The following is a 19080-nucleotide window of genomic DNA, read 5'->3' on the forward strand; positions in this document are numbered from 1 at the left end:
GACGAGACGAGAGACGAGAGAGAGCTCTCTCAGAGAGAGAGAGAGAGAGAGAGAGAGAGAGAGAGAGAGACAGACAGACAGACAGACAGACAGACAGACAGAGAGAGAGAGAGAGAGAGACTTGTGGTTTGATGTTTGTTTAATTAATGTTGTGTTATGATGTATTACAGCGCTGGGACAGGTTATGCTGTACGTCGATGGTATGAATGGCGTTATCAAGCATAATGCAACCATCCAGTGGCTCTACTCGATCCTGTCATCTAGGGTGAGTAAAGACGCATTTTGAATTTATATCTATGTATTTATTTTTTTATGTCTGAGGTGTTTCGATCGTTATTTTCCATTAATTTCACAGTCGCCCCATTGTACAACAAATGCGCCAAGGTATACCATCATGTAGGATATTATCGGTTATAATAAATACATCGATTTAAAGTTCACCAGTTCATGGGGTGCACGTTTTTGCACGATTTCCTTATCATTTTACTCGTATTCATAAATGCGTTATTCATAATTCTCATCTAAGAGTGATAGCAACATAATTCCAATTGTTCACTCGACATTTTGTATGTGTTTTTTAATCACATTGTGTTTGTAAGCCCATGGTTGTAGCTATCTATGCGAATGTTACAAAAATGTTGCGGAACATTCTATAACCACGCTCTGGTTATACGGACGCAACCATGCACGCACGCATGCACACACGTACGCGAGCTCGCACACGCACGCACGCACGCACGCACGCACTCTCTCTCTCTCTCTCTCTCTCTCTCACACACACACATACACACACACACACTAGGGCTGTCTGAGCTCTTACATGTCATTACTCGTTCGCTATGCTTTGAACTTTTCAAGGTCGTTAGACACGAAAGTAAACTTGAAATAGGATTACGATTAACAGGAAAAGCTCAATTTCGGAGCGTGGGGAGGGGGTGGGGGGCAGATGCCAAAACTTGAGAGCAAACACAGCTCGCGACAAAATAACTGCGCACTCCAAATACCAGCGGCAACCCGTTTTTAAAATTTGCTCAAAGGCCACTGATCCTGAGTGACGGCTTCGTGTTTAACAAGCCCGTCTATCGCGGCCTTCGTCTGCGTAGAAAAATCCCGTGCTGTGTTATTCTTCATACCATATCTCCAGATGCATTTGAACCTTCCCACGTTGACTGGCCGATGCGTGGAGTGCATAAGTTCATATCATCGTAGTTTGTTCGTTTAGGTCCGTATATACACCATTTCATGTCTTGGTCGCAGCGACACTCGCGTGTATGTCAGTGTGACTTTTGCTCCGCACACTAGCACGTATAAGCCGGCTACGTGAGCTCAATTTGAATAATTTTCTCATCTTCGCGTGCACGCGCGCGAGCTGCTGACAGTTATACGCCGTGGCAGACGTAGGATTTGTCACACAACTGTCAAACATACTCAATCTGATAGGTTATGCTAATATATCTGAAGTTTACCTTCGTTGTCAGACGCGGTTCGCGTGATATGCCAATCTTCGCATTGTTCCGGATTGTATTCAGGCTCTATCGAAGCTGTCGTCGTGGATTTAGAAGGGGTAGGCTGGTGTAGCGGGTGGATATAGTGGGGTGGTTGCAAGCAAAGCTATATGAGAGATAAGTCATATTTGGTCAGGCGTGCCATTTCCTCCCGGTCATATCACAGAGCAGCACGCGTACATTTGTTAGGAAACTTTATTGAGAATGAACTATGACGGGATGTTAAACTGCCAGGAGTAAGATAATAACCAAAGATCAAAGAGCCGCCAATATGTTATATATTATAGGCTTTTTTTGCAACGGATATCGCAATCGGTTATTATCTTACTCGTCTTGTCTTTCTCGTGATAGTGACTGTATTGTCGGTGATTATTTGCACAGATATTGTCTTTAAAGATTTACAACGTGGAAAAAGAGTTGAAAGAGAGTTGAGTGGAAAGGGTAAACAAACTGACTCTATATTATAACAGGTATCGTGGTGCGTTAATGATACAGACAGGAATTGTGTATCTAGAAGTTTAATTTATAGGATATATTATAGAAAACACAAAGGAAATTGTAGAGTAATGATAGTTTAACTAACTTATCTTTTTTAACTAAATAGCGGTGCCTGTTATAATTATAATGTGGTTGAATAGGTTTCCTCCGTGTATGAATAAACAATGGCTTGCTTTTACAATTTAGATGCACGCTGCACAGGTTTCAGACCTGCTTCGTGATTAGTTTTTGTAGTAGAAGAAACGCATGAAAAATTGAAAATATATATCCTCTCTTCTCTTTTCACGCGGAATTTTTATTGCAAATCTGATCATACCAGACAACTAAAATAGAAGCGTGAATCGCGGAGATCCACTTGTGTAGGCTGGGTTCAACGAGTTCAAGCATCTATGTGCATACATACGCGTAGCCTGCCGACTGTGTCATTAGCCTGTAATTGGAGGGAAAGAGAGCGTGTGCAAGTGTGTGAAATGTGAAAAACGCTGCACGGGTCATTGTGTGCGAGGGAAATTTCATACCAGCTTTGTTGTGCTAGGCAGTGTGGCTGCTTGACATTCAGTGCAGGCTCTGTATGAAATTATTTAAAAAAATAATTATTTCCTACACGCGTCTCACAATTACAGTTTACCGTGCAATATGTAAAAATATAGTGATTCATGGTCTAATCATATATGTATTCCACGGGCGTGCTAACTATAGTAGCATGAACAAATGCTGCCCTCAGTCCACAGCTGGATCCTTTATGTATTGAATGCACGTTGGTGTAGCTACCACACGCACACAGCCGTGGGTGTGCCGCAACGCGCATTGTGCTCACGATGTCTAGGTTACAGACAGCTTGTAGTGTAGCTGAAGGTCTCTCTCTGTCTCTCTCTCTCTCTCTCTCTCTCTCTCTCTCTCTCTTTCTGCACGATAGAATTTATGCGGGCGGAACCGCCCGGTGAAAGCCAAGCCAATTCACGTATGCAGGGGCGTAGGGCAGTGATTGAAAAGTTTGGCAGTGGTAGCGAAGCAGCTGAATAAAGGGCGTCGAGAGTCAGTGAGTGATTCAGAGGGCTGCAGCCTGCAAATTGTTGCGGTCATATATGCGAACACATAATTGGCATCGTCTTCCTTGCTTCCTGAATGCCAAAGGCAAAATTGATTGTTGTTGTTTTTTACAACACCGGAGCTATAGTTGCCGGGGAAGACTGAATCAGAGTATGTAGGTAGCGAAATATTGCTGTTATCTGTAATACCTTAGATGGTGTCCATATGATGAAAGTAATAAAGACGAAAGTAAATCTGTTGGGTCATGTATCACGTGCATATTATGATGGGCAATCAAGTGCTGCTGATTAAGATAGTTCTTCCCCTTGGCCAGCTACAGTATACGTTCTCCGTGTAATCATTAGAATAGATAATCTTAATGAATCGGTCAGGATAGCGATGTGGACATCGTTATACAACAGTAGTACATTGACAGCACGCACGTTTTTTTAAGTTAATAATGTCCATCATCGACCAAAGTTGTACATGCACTAACATTGTAACGTACTCTCTGTGTGATGCTTATAGACATGTCTCTCATGTCCATAAGCATACTATGTCCAAGCATATGCAATTCCACTCTCAATGTCTCATATATTATTTATCTGTATTGCTGATGTCCATTGTCATTATATACTTACCCTTCTTACATATATATGCTTATCATCAAGCATACTCACAACAGCAATACATGCAGTCACTGTTTGTACCTGTGATTTTACACTCATTTACTCCCCCCCCCCCCCACCACACACACAACACCACAACCAACAGTGGGTTAGCAAAGTTTCCCTGGTGAATATCGTATGTACGTGTGACGTCATACTGACCTTCACCACCAGGGGCATACAAAAGTAGGAGAGCTTCTCTTGCAACTATAATAATTTTTTATGTGGGACATTACAATAACTTCCATTGCCAAGCAATCTCTAGAGGAATACAGCTTCACGTTTCACTGACTCCCGTACAAAGGTCGTTGTGAGTCAACTCCATCAATCAATCCTCGTGGGCTCAGCAACGGGGACTTTGGAAATCTGGCTAGATTTGCTTGTGCACATTGTTTGCATGTGTGTGCGTGTGCATGTGTGCGCGCGTGTGTGACGTTGTATAGTGACGTGGTAGTGACGCACTCTTGTTATCCTTGCAGTACCGGCTCGTCGTGAAAACTGCACTCAAGCTGTTACTGGTCTTCGTAGAGTACGCAGACGCGAATGCCGAGCTGCTCACTCAAGCCGTCAACATCGTGGACAGCGAGAGAGGTGAGTGTGATGCGCTCCTGCCTCCCACGTCTGCTGCCTTCGTCGTGGCACGATCGGTGTCGCCCAGTGGTGAGGTGTGACCACACAGCTGTCTCGCGGATGTGCGTGCGTGCGTGCGTGCATGCATGCATATTACACGCTGTCGCAGAGTGTCTGGCGGGAGACATTGGTGTTTTAGTCTTAAGCCTGCTGCCGAGATGTTGCAAATTGCATGCTACCCAGTTGTTGTTGATGGGGCAGCCGGTAGATATTGCCTGTAAAGTGTGAGGCTGTAAAACGAATATATTACCTGTGAAGAGTTGGTCAGGAAGTGAATGCGATATATTCACATGTGAAGTGTTTACAATGGAAGGTTGCAGCAATTACTTGCCAGCTAATTGTTGGTTGGACATGCAGATACTAGGTGTTGGTCAGAGAGTTGGGTACGAAACACCTACATGCTTTGACGCTAGAATTAGCATTAATTGATCAATTACATTCTAACATTCTGTGATTGTAATCAAACTATATTACACAGGTGCAGAGCCATGGAGCAGCATCGGGCACCATCACGCAAATCAGATATTTATCTTTAAGTATTGTTGTGATGCCCTCTTGATCCTCCTAATATTTATCCTAATATTTCGTGATTCAGGTGCAAAGCCATGGAGCAACATCATGCAGCTGCTAGATGACCGGGATTCACTCGATACTGAGCTGCTGGTCTATGCCATGACACTCATCAACAAGGTAGGTTTATACGTGCTAGTTATAAGCCACATGTTTCTTCTCACTAGCTCTTCTTCTCCAATGTTCTCCAGGTACTATTACTCAGATATATATGTACAACTGTATATTTGTTGCTGAATTGAATATCTGTAACTGAATTAAATTTTCACCTCTTATACTAGAAATATCAGGGTTGCGGTTGCAACAGGGGAAAGGATCCTGACCTTCTGAATCAACTCCTGGCTTCACGGCTAGATTGTACAGATTCGTTTTCGATTTCATGCTACAGCCTATTGTTTCATTTTGCAGACGTTGGCATCCGTTCCCGATCAGGATACATTCTACGACATAACAGACAGCTTAGAGGAGCAGGGCATGGAACGCATTGCAGACCATCACAAGAATCGGTGAGTACTTGGCCGTGTATTGTCAGTGCTCTCTCACCCTCATATCTGGTGTGCTCTACTCTCCCTTATAAATCCTAGTGTCTCTTTTCAGCTGATTCTACTTAGTGTTGACTGTGTCGCTGGTGGCTGGGCACGTGTGTGGTTCTGGTTGTGGGAATCAAAACAGCTGATTTTTCTCTCATACCCCCTCCTGGCCATCCTCTTCATGCTCTCTTACTCGTCCCCTACAATTCTCTCTCTCTCTCTCTCTTTCTCTCGCCTTATTTTCCGCTCCCTCTTTCTCTCGCCTTATTTTCCGCTCCCTCTTTCCTGCTTGCTCGCTCTTTTTCTCTATCACCCTCTCGCCCATACCCTCTTTGTTTCTATCTCGCTGTGTCCCTCTCGCTCTGTCTCTTGTGTGCACGTGCTATCTATCTATCCTACTGTTTTATCTTTACTCTCTTCTCCTCTCTCGCTCACATTTAGTGCTCTTTCTCTCTCTCTCTCTCTCTCTCTCTCTCTCTCTCTCTCTCTCTCTCTCTCTCTCTCTCCTCTCTCTCTCTCTCTTTCTCTCTCTCTCTCTCTCTCTTCTCTCTTCTCTCTCTCTCTCTCTCTCCGTCTCTCTCTCTCTCTCTCTCTCTCTTCTCGTTCTCTCTCTCTCTCTCTCTCTCTCTCTCTCTCTCTCTCTCTTTTCTCACTTGCTCACCTTCCGTGCTGTTTCTCAATCTCTCTCTCTCTCTCTCTCTCTCTCTCCTCCTCCCTCTCTCTCGCTCTCTCTCTCTCTCTCTCTCCGGTCTCTCTCTCTCTGCTCGGCTCTCTCTCTTTCTTTCTCTCTCTCTCTCTCTCTCTCTCGCTCTCTTCTCTTGCTCTCTCTCTCTCTCTCTCTCTCTCTCTTCTCTCTTTTCTCACTTGCCTTCACCGCGGGGATTCGTACTTTTTCTCGAATCTCTCTCTCTCTCTCTCTCTCGTTCTCTCAAGTCTCTCTCTCTCTCTGCTCTCTCTCTCTCTCGGTCTTCCTCTCTCCTCTCCTCTCATCTCTCTGCACTCATCTCTCTCTCTCCTCTCGCCTCTCATCTCTCTCGGCTCTTCCCCTCTCATCTCTCTCTCTCTCTCGTCTCCTCGTCTCTTCTCTCTCCTGCTCTCTCGTCGTCTTCGTCTCTTCTCTCGCGGTCATCTCTCTCCTCCTCCGGTGCTCGTCTGCTCGTCTCTCGTCTCGTTCGCCTCTCTCTCTCTCTCTCTCTCTTCTCTCTCATCTCTCTCTCTCCTCTCTCTCTCTCTCTCTCGATCTCTCTCGTTCTCTCTCTCTTCTCAGAATCTCTCTCTCACCCTGTCTTGGTGCTTTTTTGGTGTTGTGCGCGCCATGTACGGAGAGATCGTTCGATGACGTAATGCGTCTATTTGCTGACCTCTGCAGGAAGGGCACCGATATTGATCTCGTGGAGCAGCTGATATTGTACGATGCCGCTCTCAAGAACGAAGATGGACAGGACATGCCGGTCGGCAACAACTCGCTGCTAAGGTACCGTAGAAAGAGGAGACAGGAGGAGTATATATATATATATACTAAATGAACATTGACATCTTGACAGTACTCGCCCCTTCTCAATCACAACAGAGTGGACATTCCTCGTTCAATCAGATATTACCCTTAATTTCATGCTGAAATGGAAAACACAAACGCACAGCATACCTCGTGCATGTTTCAGGAAACTGGCCAGGTATGCATATTTGTCACATGCTTTACATCATTTTTCTACACCCGGGTACATCGTGTGTTCAAAATGTTTACATAAGTCACAATGGATTTTCACGATCTCGAGTGGATCACTTAGTTTGTGAAGTTCCGAATCCATATGGAATAGTCCTCAAGCTTGGGAAGTTCTCACCCTGTGTAACACTTCCAGGTCAAGTGGTGGTCTATTGTGATTGCGTGGGTGGGTCTAGTGTGTGGTCAGTCAGACAGGTTGTCTGGCCATTCACCCGCTTGACCTACTCAACAGGCAGGATTGCCAGCCTGTGCAGCTGATGCTGATGCTGCTGGGGTTTAACACTGTCAGCCAGCACCTTGTCGGAAACAAAATTACTCTTAAAACATTAATCTTAACATATAAACTGTTTCTCCTGGGCCGCAGACAGAAACATCCTATAGCTAATGAGATTAAAAAATCTTACCAAATTTCCTCATACCTTTATGAAATACTGTCTATGAGTAAAAGGTTTAAGACAACGGGGCAAAGTAATCACTGTTGGTTGAGAGTTTTTGGTAGAACCACACAAGTGATGTTTTTATATTATCCATGGAGTTCCCACGCGTGATTTTTAAAACATATTCTCTCACTGAGACTTGGTTGCTTTGTAGGACAACTCCACGAAGCCGTAAGTCCGGTCCATATGATGACAGCACGGTCGAACGCAGGAAGAGCAAGAGACACTCTACCGGCACAGTACCCAGAGATGCGTCACCGGGGCAACGGGATGCTATGCCCAGCCTCCCCGAAAATAGGAAGGCCAGGTAATTAATTACTTTATTATCTAATAGTAACTAAATGTAAACTAATATTGATAATCATTAATAAGTAATAATGATTAAATATATGTATAAAATATATTAAATATATATATAACAGCGATAACAGAAAGTAAACGTAAATTAATTGTGATAGGTAATTTTGAGTAAAATACATCTTGAGTATTGTTAGGATACAGCAAGCATCTTATTAATGTCTGTTCATTATTACTGCATTTATTATTGCTACTGATTTTAGGGCATGGCATTTGCTACACTTACTCGAATGATTTCCTTTGTATAATGTTTGCATTCCCTTGGGTTCATCGTGTATGTACGTGTTTGCCCTGTAGGTACAGGAGTGGGTCGGAGTCAGATAGCAGTGGCGGTGGCCATCATAATAGAGCCATTATGAATGGAACGTCAGGTAGGCATCATTACCTACTCGTAGCTTTCAATGGCAATTCAATGATATAGTGCATGGATTTAAACCGTGTGATGATTTGTGCTGCAGTTTTGAGTAAAACAGTTTTTAAGCACACCACACACATACACACATATGCTATATGCTATTATTTGCGTGCAGAATACTGCCGGGACTATATTTGCAGTCTTTTTCGTGCAGCATTTTTCACGATGTATTATTAGCATATAACATGCAGCTGTGTGTCTGGTGGGCTTGCGTGACTAGAGCTGACTGCATGTCCGAATTGCCGTGTCTGATTGTGAGTTTAGCGTTTTGATTCTTTTATAGTGGTTTTCAGGAATTTAAAATTTAGGATGTGTTTGCCATTTGTGCTGTGTGTGGTGCTGATCTAACATGACATCCACGTTATACTAGTAAAAATAGTAGAACATACTAACAGCCTGAACTATATTACACTAACTAGTTATATTATATTATATTATATTATACAAGTCAAGCAAACGCACATACTCAACTAACAGTGATCGTGATCTGGCTGAGCAGCATGGCCGAGTGTTTTTCGCATGCTGTGGATGTGTTTTTGCAGTTAACGGCCGTGCATGTACTGATGATAAGCAGGAAGATTGTTCATCGCGCTCCTCGCTGGCTAGCGTGTCGCGGCGCGGCCACGGTGACGACAAGTCTTGCAATGGCGGCGACGAGCCGGTGTCGTTGCTGCGACACGGCGGTGGACGCAGCCGTTACACCCCCGTTTACATGCGCAGTACCCCTCCGCAGACGGAAACAGCAAACAATAGCAACACGAGTCGAGTGAGGGAGCTGATCAGGGTAGATGGCGCAAGTCGTGTGAACGAGGTGGCAAACTCACGTGGTAGATATCAAGATGTTCACATGGGCAGCAGAGTGAACTCACCGAGACCAGACGTTCGAACGAACGGCGGAGTGAACTCACCGAGACCAGACGTTCGAACGAACGGCGGAGTGAACTCACCGAGACCAGACGTTCGAACGAACGGCGGAGTGAACTCACAGAGTCCAGACGTTCGAACGAACCGCGGAGTGAACTCACAGAGTCCAGACGTTCGAACGAGTTCGGACATTCATACAAACGGCGTGACGAACTCGCGGAACGAAGACGTTAACTTGAATGGTCAGAGTTCGGATGTTCACATGAACGGTGATGTGAACCCGTATTCCAATCGTATCGACAGTAACGGCCATCCAGCTGACTTGGATGCTCGAAACGGCAACCTCCCATCTGGTGGCAGCCGATACAGATTCGGAAAAGAGGGCAGCGAGAAGGAGGACGAGATTAGCAGGTGGCAGAACGGATCTGAGAGAAGCCCCTTCATCAGTCGCTGGAACCGTGGCGCGCGCGGGCAGACACCAGGTGTCGCTGCTGCGCACGACAAGCGAACGGCTGCCGGCGACGACGCGCCGGCCGACTGGAGGCGGAGACTCCGTGCGAACGTCCTGGAGGTCGCGACCCCGGCGTCCGATTCCAGGTCGCCCGTCACCGACCCCGCGCGTCCCGCCAGCCCTCGCAGCGCTCGCACAAATGCGCAGGTCAACGGTGGCGTCACCTGGACGGCGAGGCCAGCGGTGCACGGCCGATACGAGGGGTCGAGCACGCCGTGGCGGTCGCCGAAGCAACGGGAATCAGGACGCGACGACAACAAAGATGCCGCCGCTCCGAGCCGTAACGGGAGTGGGTGTGCCGGGGATGCGGCGCACGCCGACGCCGACGCGCAGCGTAGCAACGCAAGTAACCGCGGCGACAGCGCAGAGAGAAAGCCGACCTGGGCGCCTCCCTGGAGGAGGGGTCCGCAGAAGGAGGCGGAGTCGGTCGACGAGAACAACTGGAAGAATCGTAACGGCGTCGCGACGAGCTTCCACGTGAAGACCGAGACGATCGCGTACGCAAAACTCGAGTGGAACGCGCGCGACGGCGGCGCCCTCTCGTGGAAGGCTGGGGCGACGGCGGTCGCCGCCCCGAGGGACACGCCGGACGTGGGCGATTTGTCCGCCAGGGAGCGCCGCCGGTCACGCATCGATCGCCAGCGGTCACTGATACGGCAGCAGGAACTATCGCGCTCATTCGAAAAGTTAAACGCGACCGGCGACGAGCCGCCCTCCTCGCCAGGGGGCGTCACCATCAACGGTCGTCTCCCGCTAACCGAAGAGGTGGATACCCGTCAGAACAGCTGGACGGAGAACGGAATTCGGAAGCCGGACACGGATTCCAGCGGCAGGGACTCTGGCGGAAGGGATTCCGGTGGCCGGGATTCGGCCGCCGACGACGAGGATGAGGACGAGGACGCGTCGCTCAAGTTTTACTTTGTGCCGAGTCACCGCGTGCGGGAAACCCCCGTGCTGAGTGCGTACACGCCAAGTAACGACGCGCGAGACGACGGTGGCGCCACCCCGGGCGTCGCCGCCGCCGCCGCAGCGCCCGCGCCCACTAACGACCAGTCCCTGACACTAACCGGTGCAACACTAACCGAGTCGTGCAGCGAGGGTGCTGGTGAGGGGGGCGGAGGAGGACTAACAGCCGTGCCCGCACTAACCGAGTTGCGGAGAGACGACTGCCCCGTCTCTCCCGACTCCGCTCCCGCCCCCGCCCCGTCGGACGAAAGGTCGGTGTCGCCAGGTGGCAGCATTAGCCAGCCGCGCGTAACCGTGATACGGAGCGTGGCGAACAACAAGTTTCCTAAGTGTACAGAGGCCTTTGCAAGTAAGGTGGAGCAAATAGGTATAACATGCATGCCTGCGCTGTCTGCATGGCTTTACTCACTTATCTTTGATTACCGTGTGTAGCAAGTACACTGCATTCGCCTACATGCTAACGGGTGATGTGACAACTTGGTTAGATATTAGCTATGATCAAACTGAGGATCTAACTTGTTCTACGGTTTTGGCGGATAGTTTGTGTTAGTGGTTTCTTTTTGCATCATTGTTCCACAAAAACGAAGTGTAACCAATGTATAAATGCTGATCCATGAGATGATAAGGTTTAAATTTGATACAATTTTAATAATTTTTGTTGCAATAATTTAGCATTTTCTAAAAATATTCAACGAGTTACTATTTTCTAAAAGTTCTCCCTGGTGTCATATTTCACTACAGCATTACGTACTATTTATTAAAATTATTTACACAATTTTTTGTGTCGTAAAAGTTGTTAAAACCAATGGATATCAGATGATGATACCGATGAAGATCAGGTGTTAATGCCGATGTGTTGTTGTGCAGAGGACAGGTTGCGTTCGCGGCACACTGTGAAGGAGGAGGCGGAGGAGGGGGAAGACGACGAGCATGCGCAGCGGGAAGCTCGACATAACAAGGAGAATCAGGAGCCACAGACGCCGGGAGCGTGCCAGCGTCAGGCGCTCGGGCTCGCGCTGATGTACGGCAGCAAAAGTAAGACCCAGCTCTCAGCATCGTCGCATGATACAACATCGACGTCTGACGAACGCTTACATTCTAATAATGGTCACGTGAAATTCTCCCTCAAAAGTGCAGAAAATCACATTTGGGGCTGCTGTGGGGGAAGGCATTTGAGTTCTATCAACTTTAAATATCTGCATATATGTGCGGACACAGGTGAGTGCAAAAGAACCTGCACAAAACATTCGTCTTTTACTTTTGCCAGTCACATGACAAACTTGTCAGTAGACTAAGTGTAAATCTGGCTTTATGCAGATTGTCTGGTGAAGAATGATTCTCTCTTAGCATTCAGTAAATAGAGATAGAGTGTGGCAAGTTAACTCACAGTGCTACCAGTGGACTAACCCCCTACTGTAGCATTTACTGTGAAAGCAGCTGCGGGGCCTCAGGGTTACTGAAACGGAGATAGGCACAGCCCTATGTGCCATATAGGCGCAGGAAGGATTTAACTAAACTGGTGAAGAGATTTCTGCTACCTGTGTTTTGCCACTGTTAGCTAATACAACTTCCAAGCGACCTAGCTACTAACAGTACTTTCCAAACAGGATGCACAGTCAAACCTGCGAACATTCTTCTAAATTTGACACCTGTCTATGCAGAGCAATTACAGCACTTCCCTGCAGTGACCCTTATAGACCTTATACCCTTATGACTCTTATAGTTCCTCCTTAGTCCCTTCCCTCCCTCATTATTCTCCCTCTTCCCTCCCCCATCTTCCCACTAGTTTGCGCATGAGTCGGTGTCGATAGCATGATAGATCTCTCACCGGCTGCTCGCAGGCCAAGACGACGAGGAATTGGACGACGACACTGAGTCGCCCGAACGGCGCCGCAAGCCCGTGCCGATCGCCGGCGAGCCGCGCACGCCCTCTGGCGACGACGACGGCGTCATCAAGCACTACCTCGAGACGATCGACGTCGAGAAGGCGAAATCCGCCGGCGGCATCGGCATCAAGGGCCTCGCTGACAAGCTGAAGCTCGGCGCTGCGGGGGCGCCACTGTCGCCCGGCGCCGCGCGCTCGGGCGACGTGTCGGGTCTCATCGCAAAGGCGAAAGGCGGCCTCGCGGCGAGCCTGGAGGCGCGTGCGCTGGAGAAGCCGGCGACGCCCGAGAAGAAGAAGACGGAGGCCGAGCTGCAGTGGGACATGCTGATGATGCGGCTGAGCCGGTCGCTGCGCATCAACGACCTTGACTTCACCGACCTCATCGAGCTCGACGACGCAAACCCGTTCATGCCCGCCGCCGCCGCCGCCGCGCGTGCCGGGCCCCCGCTTCCGCCCCCTCCCCCCGGAGCTGGCCCTCCTCCCCCGCCTCCCCCCGGCATGCCCCCGCCTCCTCCGGGAGCGCCGGGCAGTTACGCCGTCCCGCAGAAGTCGGTGAAGACGATCAAGTTGTTCTGGAAGGACGTCCGTATGATGGACTGGATGGCGAAGGAAGACATGATGATCTGGAACGATCTCAGTCCGATCGAGGTGGACATGGAGAAACTCGAGCACCTGTTCGAGAATCGAAGCAAGGACATCCTGTCAAAGGTAAAATTCTGAAGTAATAACATTAGTTAACTAGACAGAGTGCACTCACGGAGTGCATACCTCCGCCAGCGACATACGCCATACGCCATACGCCATACGACTCACGAACACACGAATAACCGACGATATACGCCAGCGAACTGACATGTACACGCTCCCATGTAACATGTATGTGTTACGAGCTGGCTCGCTGGGCTCGTTGGCTTGCTGACTTGCTGGCTCGCTGGGTGATATCGATCGACCGCCAACGACATACGCCATACGACTCGACGCGCTAATATCGATCGTACGAACACACTAACACACAAACACACGAGAGCGAAAACATAACCTCCTCCAACTCCGTTGGGTGGAGGTAATTAACAGTTAACAACTAAGGAATTAGTTTGTAATTAATACTAAATTTCTAAAGTTAATACTAAAGTTAAAAGCAGTAGTTATTAAAAATTTGTGTTTAAACAGTGGAGATAATATATGAAATTATAGTGAATATAAATTGTAAAAAATTAAACACTAATGGACACAAGGTAGATTACCTGAGGGAAGAGGTGACTCGAATAGAAATGGCCTAAAACGTCTGAGATACACGGGTAGCATGATGATCTCAAATATTTTGGGGAGAGCCACTCATGAATCACTTGGTGTTCATTTGTCATCATTTGTGTGAAAATGATGTGAGCGCACAGTCACGTGGGTCTTGATCAGTGGCTTCTATGGTCATCAGTGGCCTCTGTGGTCATCAGTGGTTGTGGGTCACAGCTCTGGGTCACTTATTACAATAATAATGTATACATTAAAAACACGAACACAGTTGCACGTGTCAGCGTTTTGTCTGTTCACCGTACAATCATAGAAGGCTTTTTTTAATTCGCCCTTCTAACTGTAATTGTGACTTGTTTCACCCACCAAATGTATGCTTTTACACTACCACGCATGTGTAGAGTTAGTTATCGCATGCAAACCATTACTTTAACATAAATTTGAAATATTATTTTGCATTTCAACATGATCACATTTACACATTAAACATACACTGCTATAATTTTTTGTTCATTTTTATTTTACTTCCAACAATTTTAATTTTATTTGCGAATATACTGGGTTTCTTTGTAATTTATTTAATAGCTACCTAGTGTTTTGTTTCCACCATACCACCAGTCAATTAGGCTCATCTAATTCTATCACACAAAATACATTTTATCATTATCGTAACTAGAATTTATTACACAAAATTGGCAATTATACATGTCAGTCAGTACATGTACGTTACGTGAACTTCATCAGCTGTGTCATGTATATTTCTTTGTTTCATGTAATGATCACTAGTATAGCCTACATTTTTTGTTGAAGCTAATATACCTCCCACGTTCCAGGTTAGATAGTTTGTATTTGAATCATTTATATAGTAACAACAACTTTTACCAGGTAATATGGGTGGGAATCCTAATGTGTAATAGGTGATTATATAATGAGTAGGATATGATTATATAAGGAGGTGCAAAATAATATTAAAGATAAATGATGATCTTTGCAAACAATACCAGAATAATGTTATATATGTGGCGTTTTCGGATAATATAATTGTAGTTTAACACTCAGTGGAATGCATTCATTAACACGTGGTTGCGACTTTTTCACTTGGACAGTGTCTGGCATCGGAATTTCTTGCATCGGATATTCCAGGTTTCGATATGACATTAGTTGATTAACAGTCGTGATTAATCATGATAGTTAAACAACGTGCGTTGCATCTGCAGAAGATGGTGATGATGGTGCACACGTCAAGCCACCATGGAGGACATATTACTGGGCGTCGTGTGACGGAGCGTGATCCGTTGATCGCGCTTCGAACACGATTTGCTCAAATTATTCGTGAATTTAACTCGTGGCTCAATTGTCTCTTTGCATGATGATTGACATCACTAACTACTTCACTTGAATGTGTCTCTCTCGCATGACTGACTATCGTCTTGGTAACGGCAGGAGGTAAGGACCCGCAAGAAATAACTTCTTTTTGTCTCTTTATCGCCTTAATTATCTCTCTCTTCTTTCTTTTTTCACTCTTCAGTATTTAAAGGGTTGTGTTAGAAAGTATATGATACATTGAAAAAAAATTCTGGCATTGGATTAGGTTTTTTGGGATTTGCCATATTTTGAACAGAAAATTGTGCATGTGTCTGTGATGGTGCTAGCTGTTTCTTTTAACCGTCAAGAGTGTATACGTGAACGTTATAATTTATGAGTCAATATACACATGGTTTTGTACTAGTAGCGATTTTAATATGGTACTCTTTTAATATATTACTCTGGCATCTGTCCTGGCTCTAAACATAACATAACAAACGTATGCCCAATCTAATGTTAACTTTTTTAACTAATCTAAACTTAATCAACTAATTTAAGAGAGTATAATTGATATACACTACTAGATGTGCACGTCCCCACTCATCAACCCCACATCAACATGCCTGCCGCCATTGGGTTAGAACATTCTATTTGCGGTACGTACAGAAACAAGAACAATCGGCGAAGACCAAGGTGTTAACGGTGCTTGATTCCAAACGCTCGAACGTGATCAACATTGGTATGACCAAGCTACCTCCACCTCGAGCAATCAAAACCGCTGTTCTCAAGATGGACTCCTCCATCATCAACAAGGACGGCATTGATGTAAGAGATGCTGCACCATTTCCCCGACAGTTTTACAAACATTTTATTGCCGAGTTTCGGGTGAAATTCGGTCAAAGTTGTAATTCAAATCATACCAATAATCATAGCAACATTAATAAACTGGGATAGTTGAAGATATTAAAAATAGTAATAGCCAATAATAGTAATTATAATATACTACTGTCAGATGTTAATGTCTTACAAGTATCTAATGTGCAATCTTGTAAAATGATTAGCGCCTAATTATATCATATATATATATAATTATTATTCATAATTAATTATTTAGATATTAGAGATTAAATATTTTAGATAAATCAGTTATAATATGTATATATGTGTTATATATGTGTATGTATATAAAAAATATAAACTGTACTAATAAATTAAATAACTGTACTAATAACAGAAATACAATATTCGACAGAAAATTCTCACGACGATGATGCCGACACCGGAGGAGAAGAACAAGATACTCGAGGCTCAGGTCGCAAACCCGGAGATTCCGCTAGGGTCAGCTGAGCAGTTTGTGCTCGTCATGGCGTCCATCAACGAGCTTGAGGCGCGCCTGCGCTTGTGGCTCTTCAAACTCGACTATGAGAACATGGAGCAGGCAAGCGTTATTATTATTATTATTATTATTATTATTATTATCATTATTGCATGTATACTGGCAAGTAAGTGGCTATGCCATTTACTGTTCATGCTGGTTCCATGAGTTAAATGTACAAATATGTCTATTTAACATGAGTTTAATTTTGAGCATTGCAACATTTTCCAAGCTAGTTGGCAAGAGATGTTAATTGTGCTAGTCTCCCTCACTTTTTAGTAGCTAGAATTAAACCTCTCTTCTGGTGGGTGGCCATCATTTATTTACATATGTGAATGTTACAGGAGGTGGCAGAGCCACTGATGGATCTCAAGGATGGCATAGATCAGCTACACCGCAACAGGACCCTTAAAGTGATTCTCTCTGCTTTGCTTGCCATTGGAAACTTCCTTAATGGCTCATTCGTACGTATGATCTCTTGCCTTTTCTCACCTATTTTCTCGAGGGACTGCATGCAGCATCTCTCCTCTTTACTGTCATCATCTCCAAACATTTTTATTCACTGACTAGGAGAGATTGTACTAGCTGCTACCTGAATGTAGCTTATACCACATAAGTCCACGAATAAAATAAAAGGTAATAATAAATACTGGAAAAAATGGTAACCAGACCTCTACATGACTCAGTTTCTTTTTGCTACATGATTGTGCAACTAGAAGGATGGCGCGGAGTGTGGTATAATGCTAGCTCGTCTAACAACGACGTAAACTCACCGGCGTATTACTTTGCAGCAACGTGGCTTCCAGCTGGAGTATCTGTCGAAAGTGCCAGAAGTGAAGGACACAGTTCACAAGCAGTCGCTGCTCTATCACATGTGCAGCATGATCATTGAGCGCTATCCGGACACCAGCGATCTCTACTCTGAACTGGGCCCGATTTCTAGATGTGCCAAGGTAGGTAGAAAGCTGACTCGATCACCACCCGAGGTCATTTTGGTGAAATTTCTCTGTAGGGGCTGTAGGTATTTCTGCAGCACTTTTTCACCACTTGATAGACTAGCGTGACTGACATCTTAACAAAAGTCTACCACTATACTATGTACACCTTTTCCTAGATGAGGTCATTAATTCATTTATTTGTACATACACACAAAGTAATCAATAAATCAGTATATCACTATACATGCTTATTAATATATAGGTTGATTATGAGGAGTTATCTTCTAATCTGGGGAAAATGGAGCACGACTGCAAAGCATCGTGGGATCATTTGCGAGCGATTGCGAAGCACGAAGTTGGCAACTCACAGATGAAAGCAAAGTAAGAGAGCATGGCGGTGTGGGTGTGTGGATAATTGAGAGCTATTGTGGCTATTTTATATCCGTGATGTGTAACTGGCTATGTGATATACATGTGTGGTGGTCATTCGTGAATTATGCAAGTATAATTTTTGATGGCTTATATCTTTTAGAATTTGATGTATTATATATAACATATTCATATACACACATATACATTTGCAACCGAGATATAACCGACTCATGTCACTGATAATTGGTATTTGGATGGATGATAAAGAATATGAGCAGACTGTGAAATACTTATTGATTTGTTTTGCGCTGAAAAGGCCTGGATTAGGGTGAGGAGCATCTGTTATCAAGCACATCAATTCACCTAGGTTATGATAGAAAGCTAGGAAGCACCGTAGCCTTTTACAATATTATATTATAATTGTAACATATATGCATGCAAAATGCAGGGAGAGTGATTGCGAACTAATCACCCCCCTTCCCCCATAGTAAACCTACTTTATTCTGATTGAAACTAACTATTGCCTATGCATGTAAATGGCGTATTGATCTATAATTGGTTGCATGCTGCAGACACTCAAAGTCAGTGACAAACACTGTATGATTTGTACAGAAGAATATATGTTGTGTATTTTGCAGAATGACAGAGTTCCTAACAGACTGCGCAGAGAGAATCATGGTGCTGAAGATTGTCCACAGGAGAGTTATCAACCGGTAGGAAATCCCTGAAAACACACGGTCCTCATTGGTTCGCGTGCTAAATAAAATCACCAGTAGTTATGACTGTACGTGGGATATCAAATATCTGAGAGGGGTATTCGATATCTGATTAGTTAATGGCTACCACACATTCAAATTTGGAGAAATTTATTACATTTGACCTTCTATTTTGCCCCAATAACAAGTCTACTATTATCAGGAGTAACATAATACATTGAAAATCCTACATTAGGAGTAAAACAATGATTTATTACTTTTATTATTAGTTATATATTTATCAATTTAGTATCTAGTGTTATTTCACTTATCATTATCACTGTCACACAACTTATTTCAGGTATTACAAGCTGCTGTTGTGGATGGGTCTTCCGATTGCCATCGGCAAGGACACGAAGATTAACAATTTCTGCAAAGTGATCAGTGAGTTTGCACTCGAGTACCGGACGACACGAGAGCGAGTTATAGAGCAGCAACACAAGAAGAAGGCTTATAAGGAGAGGAAACTTACTCGTGGCAAGCTGATCACTGAGGTGTG

At 45.0% G+C, this 19080-nt stretch overlaps 1 protein-coding gene across 1 annotated transcript in view; it reads left to right on the plus strand.

Moving 5' to 3' along the window:
* Window positions 1-19080, plus strand: part of LOC106811967 (FH1/FH2 domain-containing protein 3-like) — a 50913-nt gene that overhangs the window by 29551 nt on the left and 2282 nt on the right. Inside the window, 20 exon segments of the mRNA XM_014815710.1 lie at window positions 171-265; window positions 4180-4291; window positions 4926-5020; window positions 5309-5406; window positions 6800-6904; window positions 7745-7897; window positions 8245-8318; window positions 8905-10710; window positions 10753-11070; window positions 11571-11738; window positions 12545-13003; window positions 13005-13025; window positions 13028-13296; window positions 15808-15966; window positions 16394-16579; window positions 16861-16980; window positions 17308-17469; window positions 17717-17835; window positions 18465-18539; window positions 18883-19075. Of these exon segments, the coding sequence (XP_014671196.1) occupies window positions 171-265; window positions 4180-4291; window positions 4926-5020; window positions 5309-5406; window positions 6800-6904; window positions 7745-7897; window positions 8245-8318; window positions 8905-10710; window positions 10753-11070; window positions 11571-11738; window positions 12545-13003; window positions 13005-13025; window positions 13028-13296; window positions 15808-15966; window positions 16394-16579; window positions 16861-16980; window positions 17308-17469; window positions 17717-17835; window positions 18465-18539; window positions 18883-19075 (4787 nt within the window).

The sequence above is a fragment of the Priapulus caudatus genome, unplaced genomic scaffold (genome assembly GCF_000485595.1).
Source record: "Priapulus caudatus unplaced genomic scaffold, Priapulus_caudatus-5.0.1 Scaffold596, whole genome shotgun sequence".
Lineage (NCBI taxonomy): Eukaryota > Metazoa > Priapulida > Priapulimorpha > Priapulimorphida > Priapulidae > Priapulus > Priapulus caudatus.